The following is a 16692-nucleotide window of genomic DNA, read 5'->3' as shown; positions in this document are numbered from 1 at the left end:
TGTACATGTTCCCAAGTGCACATTTTCATGTGTTTGCACATATGTACGCTGCCAGTGCATGTATGTGAGGATATCCATGTTCCAGTGGGCATAGAGTCCCCACTAGGGGCCACAGCAGGGGAGCAAGGCATTACCTTCTACTTCCCGGAGGGCTCCCTCCCACCACTTAGGAGCTGAGGAGGCAATGGGGACCCTCTTGTCATCCATGCTCTCTGCTGCAGGACATTGGTAGTGTCCACCCTTCATGGAGGGGGCTAGACACTTGCAGCCCTGGCTGAGCCTTGGTAGCTATCTCAGAAGTACACAACTGTGTCTGTGGCAGATCCAGGGCAGGCCTCACAAACAATGGTAACTAATCCTGAGTCCAGCTGACTTACAAAGGATTCTGTGGAAAGGAATTATAGAGTTTGACTATTTTAATATATTTAATTGGATGGAGGTTGAAGGTGGTGGGAGGAAAGTCCCAGGAAGAAACAGGGTGGCTTCCCCTAGGTCCTCATCTCCAACAACTCTAACCCTCATGACCCTTCTCTCTACCCACAGGTCCCGCTCACCTGCCTACATCAGGACCATGTGTGACCAGCAGCAGATCCAGTCTGGTCAGCCACAGTGTTGTGTGAAGGGTTCCTCCTTCTGCACCTCCAAGTCCCCCTGTACCAACAGCCAGATGGTAGTCCAAGCCCCTGGTGAGATACAAATTGTGGAGTGCCCGCCACCATGCCCAGTTCAAGTTTGCCAGGTGAAGTGCCAGGCTCCGAGCCAGCCCACGACCACCCAGGTGCAGTGCCAGGCTCCATGCCAGTCTGTTTCCTATGTGCCATGCGAAACTCTGTGCCCTGTTCAGACTTGCTATGTAGAATGTGCTCCAGTCTGTTATACAGAAACCTGTTGTGTGGAAAACCCAGTTCAGACCTATGTATCCTGCCCAGCTCCTCAGCCTGTCCAGACTTACATAGAATGTCCCCCAGTGTCCCAGACTAAGGGAAGGTTCTCCACTCAGTGCCAGTATCAGGGCTCCTACAGCAGCTGCATCCCCCAGTTCCAGCCACGAATTTCCTACAGCAACTGTGCCCCCCAGCGCCAGTCCCGGGCCCCATTTAGGAGGTGCGCTCTCCAATACCAGGACCAGGGCTCTTATGGGAGCTTCACTGCTCAGTGTCGGTCTCAGAGCACCAGCAGATGCCTCCCTCCTCGTCAGCTGCAGCCTTCTTACGGCAGCTGTACCCCTTCTCGGCGTTCTGAGCTCTGCTACGGCAGCTATCTGCCATCAAGATGCTCCTCCAGCTCCTATAACTACTGCACCCCACCCCGCCGCTCTGAGCCCATCTATAGAAGTGGCTGTTCTCAAGGTCCCACTTCAAGAAGCTCTCAGAGGTGTGGACCCAAGTGCCGAATCGAGATTTCCTCCCCCTGCTGCCCCAAGCAGGTTCCCCCACAGAAGTGTCCTGTTCAGATTCCTCCCATCAGACGCCGCTCTGAGAGCTGTGCCCCGAGATCCTCCCGTGGTTCCTCCTCCCCAGAGCTGAGGCCATACCCCCTCCCAAGTTCAAGCTTATGCCCATCACGACGTCTTGACCAATGTCCAGAGCCATCACTGCAGAGATGTCCACTTCCTGCTCCACGTCCATTTCCGCACCCAGAACCCCGCCCATGTCCCCTACCACGTCGACTTTCGGAACCCTGTTTGTACCCAGTACCACGTCCGACATCACCTCCAGTTCCACGTCCAGCACCACGTCCAGCTCCGCGTCCTCGTCCAGTGCAGTGTGAGCATCCAGCACCACTTCCTCGTCAGCAGTCCTGTGAGCGCCCACGTCTTTGCTCACTTCCAGAGCCAATTCCCCTTCCAGCACCCTGCCCAAGTCCAGAGCCGTGTGTGGAGCCTCCTAGGTGTCCCAATCCATGCTCAAGTCCAAGTCCAATTCCATGCCTACAAGACCTGGGCTGTCGTGAATCCAATCCATGCCGCCTAGACACTGAGGTTCCCAGCTATGGCCCAGGTGGTTATAACTAGGGGTGAGAGAACTGTGCTGGCCGTGGCCCATGTGATGGGTGGCTATGGAGACCAAGGAGATGCCTATGTTGGAGTGAAATGTAGGGCCCATGCTAGAGCAAAGTGTGCTTATTTTAAAGGAAAAGTTACTGGGACATCCCTACCTTCTGATCAGAAAATGCTGCTCCTTCTGTTCTAGCTGCCACAACTTCCTGATGTGTTCCTGCTTGAAACTCTCCAGCTTAAAGACATTCAGATCCTATCTCCTGCACAAGCGATGTCCAAATTTTGCATATCATCTCAGGATCCACATTTGGGTCTCAAATACCTCTCCAGCCTCACATCTAATTCCTCCCCTGTCCAAATCCTTAGTTCTAGCCAGACCAGTCTAACCACCAGGATACACCTTAAATGTAACCCAACACATACCTTAGGTGTCCCTGCCTCCAAACATCTGTACATTCTTTACTCCCCTACTGGGACCACTTCTCTCTTACTCTCCAGCATCTGAAATCTAACCCATCTTTCTCTGCTTGCTGCATCCCACAGGAATGCCCCCCTGTATAGCTCTTTGCATTGTCCACGTCATCCACTTGGTAATTGCTTTGCAACAGCTCTTGAATTGTTATTCACTTTACAGGTGTGTCTACCTCACCTGAACAACCAAATTGTAAATTCCCATTTGTGCAAAGCCAGTATATTCCTAAATCTCCGTGCTACTCTAGGGCCAGCAACTGCTAAGCAAGGTTTGTGAGTTGGCAGCTTGTGCCATGTCCTGTTCTGATGGACAACTCCTGGACTTGGGGGCAAGATAAGGTGATACAGCAATAAAGATGATGATGTACTCACAACCAGAGACTGAGTAATGCTTGCTCTTTACTCCTTCCTGATTCTCTGGGGTGAGTTTTCACCTTTATTCATCATTTTCCTTCTTGGTTTTATTGTACTCATTGTCTGAGCTCTCATTAGCTTGGATCTGATGGGCTGCCTTGTGGATTTTCTGTCTTGGATCAATGTCCCTGGCCCCTGCCGGGAAAGGATGGATGAAAAGTCAAGTTGGGGAAGGACAAGAAGAAAGGGAGAGCAGGCAGGATAACTCCTACACTCCAATCTAGGTACAAAGGTCTTCAGACATGAGTTGAGCAGTTCACCCAGCTCTACGGCCATAGTCACAGCCATAGTATCCCTGTGGAATCAGGGCAAGGGGAGAAGGGAGCGTGTGGCAGCTCCATGGGGATACTCCGCGTAGTAAACACTCTTGATTCAGAAGTAAATTTTTCTACTTTTTTAATTGAGTTAATAGAAAAGGGAGCATCTGAGTCTAATTCTGCAGTCTTTGTTTGCTCCCAAATCCCATTAAGCATAGGTGGTCTCGGCAGCATGAAGCTGGAGGTTTGCAGGGGCAACAGAGACAGAGGTGGCTCTTCCTCACTCTCCCTGCACACAAGGATGTGCAGCTGGTAGATGAGTGCCCCAGAAGAGATGGTGCCCTGAGACACAGGGGTCTCTCGAGGATGAGAAAGGGTCCTTTTAGAGTAGGGCCGTAGGGGGCAACTATGACCTAGACCCCTGAAGGTCTGATCTAGTGTCCACCTTCTCACAGATCCAGGTCCTGGCTCTGAGTATATGACTTTACCCTCACTCCAGACATAATAGTCCTGCAATGTCAGTGATGTTGACCCTACAGATCATCTAGTAAAACCCTGCATTGCATAAAGAAAAATGGAGGTCCTTTATCAAATACTCATTGTTTACCCAATAGTCAGGCATGGGTAAAAGTGATAGACATAGCCCTTCCTCTCAGAGAGCTTACAGCCTAATAATACGGTGGTTTCTGGACCAGCCTCAGCAGCATTACCTAAGACCTTGTAACAAATGCCAATTCCCAGGCCTCACCCAAGACCTACTGAATCAGAAATTCTGAGCATGGTGCCCAGCAAACTCTTTTAACCAACTATTTCTGATGCCCAGAAATGTTTGCTAGCTATCAGTTTAGTGAAATGCCTTACTCAGATAGAACCTAGACAATTGAGCACCTATGAAGCTTCAAGTTCTATTCTAATATATATGTGTATACATATATATATTGGGATAATAATGCTGCTGTGGAAATTAGAGTGACATATATATATATATATATATATATATATATATAAAACTTCTAATTTCCACAGCAGCAGTATTATCCTGCCATTTTGCAGAGTTGAAAACAGAAGTACATAAGTACATAGGAATTAAGTTACTTGCTAGACCTCACTCCCAACCTACACTCATTCCTTCAATACATAGTACCCTTGAACTGGGTCACAGTTCCTGCTTCTTCCAGAGATCTTTCCTGTATTAATCAAGGAATTTTTCCAACACAATCTTGGAATTCCCTCAATTACTGAATTGCTAATTTTCATCCACATTTTACTCTTCTCTTAAAATCCAGGTTCCTCTAGGACTGTATCTGCTCTTTAGCATATGCTCCAAGGGGCCTCGTTGGGCCTGAACTATCTCAACCAAGTATCTTTATGCTTCCATCACCCAGACCCTGAGGTGGAGGTGGGTAGGGTAGGATTGGGAGAAGCCTGGAAGCTCTAGATGGGGGATTGTCATTAGATCTCTTCCCCATTCTCTCCAAACATACTGCTAGACAAGGACCCCTTGTCAGGGTATGGGGGTATGGGGCAGACCATCCCCACAATATACAGGCAAAAACACAGACCTGGCTGTGAGAGAAGAGCATTCACTCCTAAGAAGCTCCATCACTCCCCGGGTTCCAGGTCCAGGAGCAGGTCATCATACCGGTTCTTTGAGTTGAGATGCACAATGCTCTATGCCCTGCACTGTTCTCTTGGGATGGAATCTGATCCCCAGGATAATCAAGCCTGGATACGTAAAGGGACTGGATGATTTTAGAATTGAATGGCTTCCTGGTAAGCTAGGTTGGAGCCTAGCTGGGTTGGATGGTCTGGTGCTCTCTCACTGACCACTGTGCAGGTGTCAGCCTCAGGGCCATCCTTGAAACCAAAGGAGTTGGGGCCTGACAATCTTCTCTCTTGGGGTACTAGTCTGAATTGGCCTCAAAGTCCCCAAAACTACCCTCCTGAGAAGCAGCCCACCCTGAGCCTCCAGGCAGGCCCACAGTGAAGAAATTCGGTCTTACCTTGGATTGAGCTATACAGCCATAGCCAGAGACACACATTTCTTAGGAAAAGGGCCTCCAGGGGTTGTGTCTGCATATCCTTTTGTGGATTTTGCCTGTTTCTGTGTGCACACCTGTGTGTGTCTGTGTTTCTGTCTGTGTGCTTTAAAAGCTTGGGGATTTAAATATGAATTTGGCATTCAGGAGCATGATTTAGGCTATCTTACAATCCTACTATCCTTCAACACTGGGTTTGGATGAATCTTCTTGGTCATTTATTCTACTCTCCCACCCTCCATCATTTTACCGATGACCTGCTTCCCAGATTTCTGTCTTTCCCTTCCAGGTCAATTATTTGAATAAAGTTTAAAATGTCCATAAGGCCCAGGTTGTTCTGAGAGTTTCCTTCTGGAGCAGGTGGGCTATTTATAATCCTCAGTGTGGCAGGCACTGGGCTAGGGTGGTGGTTCCCAAACCCAGTGAAATTAGCTGAGGTACTTACTAAAAGACACAGATTCCCAGGTTCCATCCCAGATCTACTTAATTTGAATTACTAGAGAGAGAATCCAGAATCGCCATTTGTATGCGTTACTAAAATTATTCTTACCAGCTAGAGGTGGAACCATTTTTACAGTGATCACAGGGGTCTGTGAAAATGCATAGCCCGAATGGAGCTTGATGTATGCTCTGAAAGACAGCTGAGACTTGTACACATTTCCACAGCATGGGTAGGACTAGGCCATGGTGATAGAAATGGAGCTGAGTGATACCTGTTTTTTTGTTGGCTGGTTTGTTTTCTGTAAGGTGTATGCCACTCATATGGCATTTATATACAGCCCTGTCATTATTTACAGGTATATAATACACATATATATTACAAACATAATACAGATATGTATGTGTTAGAGACCTATACAATTCATATACGTATAATTGAAGCCCATGACTTTGATGTCACAAGTTGTTTTATTTGTTTGTGTATTTTTACAAACTCTCCTCCTTCCCCATTCCCTCCATCTCCCAATAACCTGCAATCTGATTTCTATCTCTAAAAATTTGCTACTTCTAGTCATCTCTTATAAGTGACATCATACAATATTTGTCCTTATATGCTCTGTTTATTCCACTGGGCATAATGTTTTCAAGGTTTTTCCATGTTGTAACAGGTCTCATAACTTCATTCTTTCTTATGGTTAAATATATTCCATTGTGTGTATGAACCACATTTTGTTATCCATTCATTTGTTGATGGATACTTGGGTTGTTTTCACTTTTGGCTATTGTGACTAATGCTGCTATAAACGTTGGTGGACAAGTATCTGGGTTTTTTTTGTTGTTTATTGTTGTTGTTTTGTTTTTTTTTTTGGGGGGGGGGGAGGGTTTATATAATTGCCCAGGTTGAGTAATCAAATTTTCTACCCCTAAGTCTGGAAGCACATAAGACCAAATAGTCTCTTCTTTGCTCTGAGTTAAATCCTTTCTAATCCCATCTCCACTAAAAACACCCAGAATGGGGCTCTGTGCATGGCTCAGTGAGGTGGGAGGAGGCCAGCATCACTACAGATAATTTTACTGGGAGAGGGTAGCCTAGTTATGGTATTATCACTCCTTCAGCTAAGCATTACCTGTGGTAGCTTGAAGCTATATATACCCATATATATATATATACACCCCAGAGAAAACATGTTCTTAAATTTAATTGATTCCCGTGAGTTTGAACCCATTGAAAGTAGTACCTTTGATGAGGTTTTCAGTTAAGGTGTGACCTGTCTATTCAGACTGCGTCTTAATCCTATTACTGGGGTCCTTTATAAATGGAATGACTACCCAAAAAGACAGAAAAAAGAAAGCCATGAAAACAAGAAGCTGAAATCAATGAAACCCTGAAGAGAAGGGAGAGACCAGTAGATGGCGCCATCTGCCTTGTCATGTGACAGAGGAGCCAAGGATCACTAGGAGCCAGTTTTTGGGAAGAAAACATTGCCTTGATGATGCCTTGATTAGGTCATTTTCTTAGTCTCAAAACTGTGAACAAAAAATTCCCATTGACTAACCTGACCCATTTCATGGTATTTGCTTTCAGCAGCATAGAAAACTAAAACATTCTCCAACATTAAGAGGAAATGTTCCACATCTGATAGCTTGTTCTACAGACTAGAATAGTCTTGGATAAACAAGTAGAGCTTTCATGCATAAGACAATGACTTCATTGTGTATAGTGGAATAGATTGGTGACAGTAGTAATAAAAGATAGTCAGTGCCCTTGTGGATACTCCGTTGCTGTATAAGAGAATAGCTAGGTGGTGAAAAAGACTTGGTTCCTAGACATAGCATACTCCTGAATTCTGGCATAATTGGACACCCTTGAGGATCCACATGCCTGCAGCCTGAGACTAATCAAGGCAGAGAGGGTGATGCGTGATGATTCATGTGGTTCCCTATTGCCAGGGACCAAAAGCACTTTCATCCAAAAAATGAAGACTCGGAGATTCCTGATCTGAAGGATAAAATAGAAGTACCCAGAATCCTAAGAATAACCCAAGCTGTGTCAAACCCCACTCATTGTGTTTCTGACTACATCTTGTCAGAGGAGTGCTGAGCCAAGTCAACACCATCCCTCTGTTCTCTAATGTTATATCCATCAGGCAGGAAACCACTTAGCAGCTTGTATGAACACACCCATTCATTTAACAAATATTTATTGAAATTCTTCTATGTGCCAGGAACCCCGTTTGGTTCTGGAAATACAACAGTGAGTAAGATAGACTCCTTCCTGCTCACATAGAATTTGAGACAATTAATATGATGAGAGCTTCAACATGGGAGACATGACTTGTTGTGGAAGCCCATAGGAGGGTTGCTTTAGTGGTCAAAGAAAGTTCTTAAACAAGACAACTATTAATCAGAGATATGAAATATAAATGGAAGTTACCTGATGTATTGAGGAAAGAGGAGCATATTCCAGATAGAGATAGCAGCAGGTATAAAAGCCTATCTCATATAATGACAGACAACCCAGGATGGATATTTTCTAGTTGGTTGGACATCAGTCTTGGTTCCTAATACTTGTATGGAAGTTTGTCTGCTGGTTCCAGGACTCCATCCTCAGTCTTGCTTAATGAACTTTTTTATCAACAACTTGGAGGGAGACTTAAGAAACTCACTTACATTGAAGGTGACTTCAGGTTATAAGTGATACATGGATTGGGATAATGGACTTAATCTGATAAGATCAAATGTAATTAAAATAAATGTGAACATATTTATTTAAGTTAAAAATCAGCTGCACTTGTAGAAGATGGGTAGATGCAAATACTGCCACACCTATGAGGAAAACTTGGAGAATTGGTTGGTTAAAATTGTGTTATTGACCAAGGTTGGGATTGTCTGTGGCAAATGGTGATGAACCCTTATAATTAATAGCTATGCATGATAGTGTTGCCCTGTTTGGCCCAGAAAGCACATGCCAGTAGCTCTGTGTGCAGTACAGGTCAAATTGGAGTGAGTCTGGAGGTTGATGGGCTAACATGGGTCAGCCTACATCTGTCTCATACTCACAAGCCCTAGAAAAGTTTTTATTATTTGCTCCAATCTACAAATAGTGAAAAGATGAAAACAAAATTTAGAGAAATTATCTGTCATACATCTAAGGCCTGAATAGAGCTGGAATCCAAGTCCAAGCTTATCTTGTTCCAAAACGAAGTCTACCTCCCTATTGAAAGAAGAGTATCATTGTGATTTTAAAGAAGTAGCATGTTTCTGTCTTCTTCCTTTATTTGAGGCTTTCACATCCACAAAAATGAATTAGCCTTTTTAGTAATACTCAAGTGATTAAATCCAATGGATGGATTGAGTCAAGTATTTATTGAGATTTGACTATGTGCCAGGTACTATTCTACTTGGTTGGTGCATATCATGAACAAAACAAATAAGATCTCTGTTCTTAAGGTGTTTATATTCTAGCAGAGAAAAACAGATAATAAACAAGGAATATGCTTTGAAAAATTATGTAATATAGTACAAGATAACAAAGTGCTTTGGAAATAAGAAAAAGTATAGCAATGGCGATGATCTGACAAGTATGCCAAAGAGCATAAGGAGGGAAGGGGCCTGAGCTTGGTGTGTGGGAAGAAGGGGCCCAGAGGAGTCTGGAACTGTGAGCCAGAAAGAAACAATGAAAAGGGTGTGGGAAAAGTGTCATGAGAGGTAGGCTTGAGCCCCAGTAGCACCATTCACTAGCTGAGACGTCTTGGCTTGTGCAAATAATCTCCCTGATGCTCCATTCTGCCATCTGCCAAATGTGGCTAAAAAAAAAAGTCCACGTTTCTGGGTCACTTTGAAGATGAAATGAGATAAATTATTTAAAAACACAGTGTATTATAAAACACTATACAACTTTGCTTTTGGTGGTGAGATATTAACCCCAAGAAATAAGTAGAGGAAGGAGGAGATAACTGGCCCTGGGGAATGGCTTGTTTGAGGAGAGAGGTAGGTCACAAAGGCAAATCAATTCTAGTATTGAGCAGAGGTTTGATGAGCTGAACATAAAGGAATGAATGTGTCAAGCCTAAAATTAAGGCCCAAATTTAAGGCTCTATACTATGAGTTACCTTGACATCTGGTAAAATCAAAGGGTCCTCCAATGGCCTAACCCCAAATTCCCCTCCCCAGTTTGCTCCTGCAGATAAAGTCCTCTAGCCAAACAACCCTCCTGTGATCATTAAGTTCATGTGTTTCAGTTCTGTTTTCCTAGAGAGTCCTGACTAATACAACACCTCATCAGGTGCACTTCCTGCTTATCTCTGAGTAGTAGATTCCTGTTCCCTGTTAACTGTGGAATTATTCAAACAAGCCAATAGCTTGTCCCATCTTCTTGATATTACAAAGCCCCTGGCTGCTCACTCTTTTCCTGAGTGCAGTCCCATTGGCCCTCCGTGGTATGTAGTGTCTTTCCCTCCAGGCTGTGAGCACATATGACTAATAAACTGCTATCATTCTCATCTGCCTAGTGTGGGTTACCATGTGTTCAGCCATCCCCATAACCCTAGGGTGGAAATCCCTCACTCACTAATGGTAGGCAATTCAAACAAAACTTAGAGTAGCTTCCCAGGAGGAAGAATTTAGAAGGAATGAAAGGACTTGAAATAGCAAAGAGGAGAGGGATGAAGGTGAGTTGGTGGTGAAAAAATGACTTAGGCAAAACTCTGAGTCTAGAAGGAGTAAAAGATTGGGAGACGGGTAGCTCAAATACCAGCGTGAGTGCTGGGTTACAGGATAGTGAGGTGAGCAGCTGTAACTAGTGGTCGTCAGTATACAGATGCCACCCAGCCAATCCACCTGTGACAGGTTCCTCGGGCCATTCAGAGGGAGAGGAAATACCAGGGCGGGAGGCTCTGCAATCAATCAGAAATATTCTTTAAGCCTGAATTGGGATTGGGTCCTTAGTCACTGAAAGGCATCCTGATTTGACCCAGCCTGGTTAGAAAGGCTGAGTCGAGCAATCAATTAATTAATCAGTTATTTTCACAGCATCACATTAGCATTCTTCAGAGGTTTGTTTCATTCAATCAGAAACCCAGGAATTGTCTTAGTTGAGTAGAGTCTTAATCCTTCTCTAGCTAAAGCCGGTCTTCTGAACCCCAGCCCAGCTGACATGTTCAGAAGGATAATTCTTTGTTGGCAGGAGTTGTTCTGTGCATTGTAGGATGTTTAGGAGCATCCTTGTCCCCTACTCTCGAGATGTCAATAGCACTAATCCACCCCCAATAGTGACAAACGAACACATCTCCAGACATTGCTGTATGTCCCAGGTAAGAGTGGGTGTGGGGACAAAATGGTGGGGACACCCTCCTCCATTGAGCCAATGGAAAGAAACTGAGGCCCTTCCTTCAGAGCATTCCCATTCCAACAGAGAATCATGTCCTCTACTTGCCTCTATCCCAACCAACTTTCAACCACTAAAAATAAAAAGACTTTATAATGTCAGGCAGGAATACATTCAAATACATATAAGCAATTATAGCCTTAAGGATCTACAGAAGGGTCTTAGCTTATTCGTGAGGGAGCTGAATGCTGATTATGGAAGGTTAGATTATCTGGGATATTTAGGGCTATTGTGAGTAGATTATCTATGACTATCATTATTTTCATTATTTGGTAAACTTGTCCAGTATCTCAGAATATGTCTTTTCCTTTCTAACCCTCCTGCTTGGCCAGCTAAGGAACGCCAGTGGCAACCTGAGAAAATCGTAAGCAGGAATTTCCACAGTTTGAGAAATTGTAACACAGGGAATTCTAACAAAAAGGGAAATGATTTGTATTGATGGTTCGTTAATGGGATTAATAGAGAAAAAGAGAAAGAGGGGGAAATGTTCAAGGGTCCTGGAAGAGTCTTCAATTAGCATGCCCACACTTCTGTTTTTCTGTCCCCTCCCCTCCCATTGAATAAAATGGAATATTGGGAATAAAGAACACACATACTATTAATATGCTTTATGAATTAAGACTGGTATTGGGATTATGAGCTGGAAAAATCTCGGAGTGTCAGTTAAAAATGGGGAGAGCCTGAGGCTTGTTCAAACTCTTGAAAATTTGCAGAGAGAATTTGCAACAAGGCTTTCTTAGTCAAAGTAGTGATTCTAAAAGATACGCCTTAAAAATGTTAAATTTCTAATTTCTTCTAGGGACAAAGTATGTAAGTACTGCAGACCACAATCCTCTGAAACCCTTGGTACCAGATGTGTTTGGAAATTCAGAATTTAATTCCTTATTTCTTTTTAAGGAGAGTAATACAGGGAATATAGAATTGATTATTAAAGCTACGGGCATACTTCTGATTTGGCTCTGTCCAACCCCAATACCATGAATTTCAAACCAAAGATGCTATCTGTGAAGTTAGAATAGTACACAGCTTTATAATCATCTTAATTTGTTTAAACTTCCATTTTCACTCAGGAAACTACAAAGAAGAAACAAAAACAACTGAAGCAAGCTGACATACCAACAATTCTTTGCGGTGCTAATTAAGACCACTATCTCCATGGGAAAGGAGAAGCTTACTTTGTCCTGAGTAGCTACATAAGCTATTGCCCTGCCACTTTTCTGCTTTCTTTTAGTTCTGCTCCCATGTGTGCCACTTAGCTCAATAAACTTATTCTGCACTTTGGTTTTCAGAGTCTGTTTTCAACTTATACCACATCTTGAGCAGTCCAGATCCTTACCTCCATCCCCACCCCCATGGCTCTAGGGTTCCTGTCCCCTGAGGGAGGACATTAATATTACTGCAGCAGAACACATGAGTATTCACAGCAAGGTGAAGCAACCTCATTGTCAGTTGAGGTCAGTTTTTTGCCACAAGATGAATGTTGTCAATAATCAGACAAAAAAAAAACTCAGTTTTCAGAGGTTTTGGGGTTTGGAAATTGCAAATAATGCCCCTGGATCTACAGTAACATTTGGAGGCTTATTAGCAATAGTATTTTCTCACCTCTATTCCCTACTGCTATTGCCCTCTGCCCCTGGGGTTTCCCACACAGTCCCCTTCCATATGAGGATCCAGCACTAATGTGCTTTTCCTTCCCCTGCTAAAACAACAAACTTGAAATAACAACAAAAAATTAAGCTAAAGCCTTCAGTGTATTTCTAGTGAACATTCAATGAAATCCAAAGGACTTACCCGACATTTGACTCCCCACAGTCTGGATCCCATCTTCTTTTCGGCCTTATCTTGTGTCTCACTCTCTTCTCACCCCTCACATGCCCTAAGTTCCAATCACGTTGGGCCTCTTACTGCTCACAGGAGAGCCTGCGTCCTCCTGCGTCATACATTTTCTCACACTGCTTCTACTCCAGTGAATGCCCTGCTCTTTCCACCTCATTATCACCATTGGTCTAAGTTTCACCCATCATCCTTTAAGCTGATGTCCTATCAGAACTTAAAAAAAAATTCTTTCCCAGAGACCCTTTGCCAGAATTCCTCTTTCCTACACCTGTTTTCCAAAAAGCTACTTTCTATCCTCCCTCTGAACACGTAATACCACTTATTGGCTTTCTTTGTTTTTATTCCGCTTGGGGTTTATGAACATGATGGTCCAACGGGTTGATGGTTCTCATGAAATTTGGAAAATTTGGGGCCATTATTTTCAAATATATTTCCTCTCCCATTCCATCATTTTATCTCCTTTGGAGATCCTAATACATGTTTGTTAAATTCTTTAGTATTATTCTACAGGTTACCAAATATCTGCTCATTTTTTTCAATATTGTTTTACTCGCTTCAATTTAGCTTGGATAATTTCTTTAAGTTCAAGTTCACCAATCATTTCTTCTACAGTTTCCAATCTGCTCAGACAATCCAATGAAATTTTTAACATTAAATTTACTTTTTAACATGTTTAAATTTTTCAGATATTGTGATTTTGTTTCTAGAATTTCCACTTGGTTTTTCTCTGGGAATTTTCATTTCTCTTCCCAAACATTCCCTAATTTCCACTAATTTTATCCATTTTTTCCTGTATTTAAAAACAAACCGACACATCCAGAATAGTTATTTAAAGTCTTTTCTGCTAATTTTGGCAATCGTTTATTCTTGGAGCTCTTCTATTAATTATGGGTCACATTTTCCTGCTATTTTTTAATTGTCTCATAAATTTTTTTTATTGTATCTGAACATGGTGTATATGACAAAGGAGTAGGCTAGAGTAAAACATTGTTCTGTTTTGTGTATTTTCCAAAGATTGCAAGTCCTTCCTTCTGTCTGGTAGTTAGAGTGGGGGCCTGATTATTCAACTTCTTCCTAGTTACTCCTAGAAGCCTGGGATTGGGTTGAAGCTTTCATTAGATTGAGTTTAACTGTGATTTTCTCAGCTTCCAGTCTCCCATTATACACCTTTTTGTTCTTGTTAATAATTGAGCTGGGAGTAGGTTGGCCTGTATATTATTTTCAGGTTCATTTTTATATTCAATTTCAACATGACTGCTATAATGTGTAAGCCCTTACTCACTGGTACTTTGTTAGCAAAATTTGAGGAATAGACGGGCATAGAGGATTTTTAGGCTAATCATTGTCAGCCCACACTGTTACATAAAACGTAATTGGTTTCTCCTGGATCCTGCAAAGCCTCTCCATCTGTGGAAAGCCCACTCCCTCAGCTGCCCAGTCCTGGGACAGTGTCTCTTATCCCCAAGCATGAAACATCCATGGGCTTGTTTCTCTCTGGAATTCAGTTCATTAGGTTTTCCTTACATCCATAACTCCCAGCTGCCACACAGAAAGTTATAATTTTTATTCTCTATAGATTTTTCTTATCATAGGAGAAATGGTGTTTTTCATCTTTCTACACCCTGACCAGAAAAAGAAGTCACTGATAACAATTATTGGGAGGCTGAGTGATACAGAATCTAGGCCCTAAGTCAGACCGTCAGCAATCAACCTCTGTGGCTTTGGGCAAGTTAACTTGCCTTTCTGTGCCCCGTTTGCTTCATTTGTAAAATGAAGAGAGTCATGGGCTCTAACTGATAGGATTATTGTGGGCATTAAATGAGCCAATGAATGTAAACAGCTCAGAGCAGTGCCTTGCAGACTATACATGCTCACCACAAGTTATTTATCAATATTATAATTATAAATTTTATTAGTATTGTTAAACACACTCTCCCTGGTATTTAGCTCTCTGGCCATTTTGTCAACTAGCAAGCCAATTATTCAGCCTTCTTGACATACAGTAGGTCATTGCAAAAAACTTTGAAGTATATTAGAAGATAAAAATGCATAACAAAAATGATTATATATATATATATAAATGAACTTAAATTTTAAGTCAGGACTAGGTGAAATGCAAATAAGAGTTTTTGCTCTTGGATTGTCTGGGGCCACCCAGAGCATGAGTTTCCTGCCCCTTATCACTTCAAACAAGATATGGATCCCGTTAGTTTTCCTTAATTTGCATAATAAAACAACAACCTCATAAACAAGCAAAACTCTCACAGAAAGTGTGTACATATGTAATAAATTTTACTAAAAGCTTGGGAAATGGGAAACCTTAAGTGTGACTAGAGAAGCTGTGAAGAGAGCTGTTTTCTACTGTTAATACGGCAGAAGAGGACTCTGGAAATAGTGATGTCCATTTCCTTACTCCACTGGTCCCCATTTCAGGCAAACTTCTCAGCTGGGAGCAGCTGCCCTGAGCTGCAGGAGGCAGGTGCAGCAGACAGGTGAGGAGGCACCAGTCATCCTGGGTCACAGGACCCAGTGGGTGGCAGGAGGCGGGTCCTTCATGCCCAGGCCCTGTCTCACAGGCTGGGGCAGAGCCCAAGGCCAGGATAAAAGGGCCTCGGACCAGAGCACCTCCATCCACTCACCTGCTCAGGTGCTGACCGACCCTGAATCTGCTTGTGAACCCGGTGAGTGTCCACGGGGAGCAGGAGCAGGGGCTTCCCCAGGACGGAGGCTCAGACCAGAAGCAGGAGGGGAGGCTGGGCAGGGCCTTGGGAAGTCTGGAGCCATGGTTGGAAAGGAAGAGGGGCAAGGAAATCTGAAAGAGGAGGGTAAATGGGACAGCAGAGGAGAGACCAAGAGCAACTGTGATGATATAAGTGACTGCATGCTAGTGTTTTAGAGAAACCAAATTGTTTGCAGTTGTTGGGTACATTCTTCAAGTTTTAGGGAATGAAAGCATTGGTTTCTAGATTATTCTGGAGCAGTTTGCATAACTGGAATATATTTTTGGAAATGGAGCCATACTTAGTTGTAGAAAGGATGTGCTGAGGACATGGGTATTAAACAGACGAAAGGATCAGAAACACCTGCAGAGCTAGTAGACTCCAACAAGAAGATCTATCAGGGAGAATGAGGTGCACGCTGAAGACTGAGAAGCCCTGTAATAAAGCCCAGGGAGTGGGTCTGGGAGGCAGAGTCTATAAAGGACAGAGCACTGGATTGAGAGTCAGGCAACCTAGGAACGGACCCAGATGTGCTAGCAAAGAGCAATGGGCCAGTGACTTCACCTCTTTTGGCTTCAGTTTCTTCATCTATAAAGTGAATTGGACTTCAAACTGCTCTGGAAGATTCCTCCACCCTTGAGTCCAAATTGACTCCAAGGCCCTTTGCAACTAGAAGTTTTCTATATGCCTGCAAAACTCAAAACCTGAGAACTTCTTCCAAGAAGGAATGCTTTTGCCTTTTCCTTAAAGAGGCTTTCAGATCTAAATTGGTCCCTAGATTAGACATTTTCAGGATTCTGGGTGACATCATAGAATGAATGCTCGACTGGAACCAACTTCTTTCCTGGTCTTTTCTCCTACACTTTTGAGATGTTAACAAATAATTTTCCTTACATTTGTGGAGATTATAATATTTGCCAACCTTCCAACTGAGGCTGAAATGAGACTGTGTAATATTAGTAAACTGTTAAGAGTGATAAAAATGTCAGAGGTGATTTCTCTACTTCTCATCTCAAGGTTTTCCAACCACAGATACAAGAAATGCTGAAAGGACAAAAGGGGTGTGGTGGCCTCTGTCCTGGGTCTGACCTGTGTTTGGTTCTCCCTCAGCTCCTGAACGCCCGCCGAG

General features: G+C 43.2%; 1 protein-coding gene across 1 annotated transcript; it reads left to right on the top strand.

The window, feature by feature from the left end:
• The first annotated feature begins 571 nt into the window (after positions 1 to 571).
• Positions 572 to 2014, top strand: LOC119512941 (keratinocyte proline rich protein). The gene has a single exon (XM_037807771.1). It carries the CDS (start codon positions 572 to 574, stop codon positions 2012 to 2014), a length of 1443 nt encoding a protein of 480 aa, XP_037663699.1.
• The last annotated feature ends 14678 nt before the right edge of the window (positions 2015 to 16692 follow it).

The sequence above is a fragment of the Choloepus didactylus genome, chromosome 2, assembly GCF_015220235.1.
Source record: "Choloepus didactylus isolate mChoDid1 chromosome 2, mChoDid1.pri, whole genome shotgun sequence".
NCBI classification, from domain to species: Eukaryota; Metazoa; Chordata; class Mammalia; order Pilosa; family Megalonychidae; genus Choloepus; species Choloepus didactylus.
The sequence above is the reverse complement of the archived record's forward strand: the minus strand, read 5'-3'. Positions and strand labels throughout refer to the sequence as shown.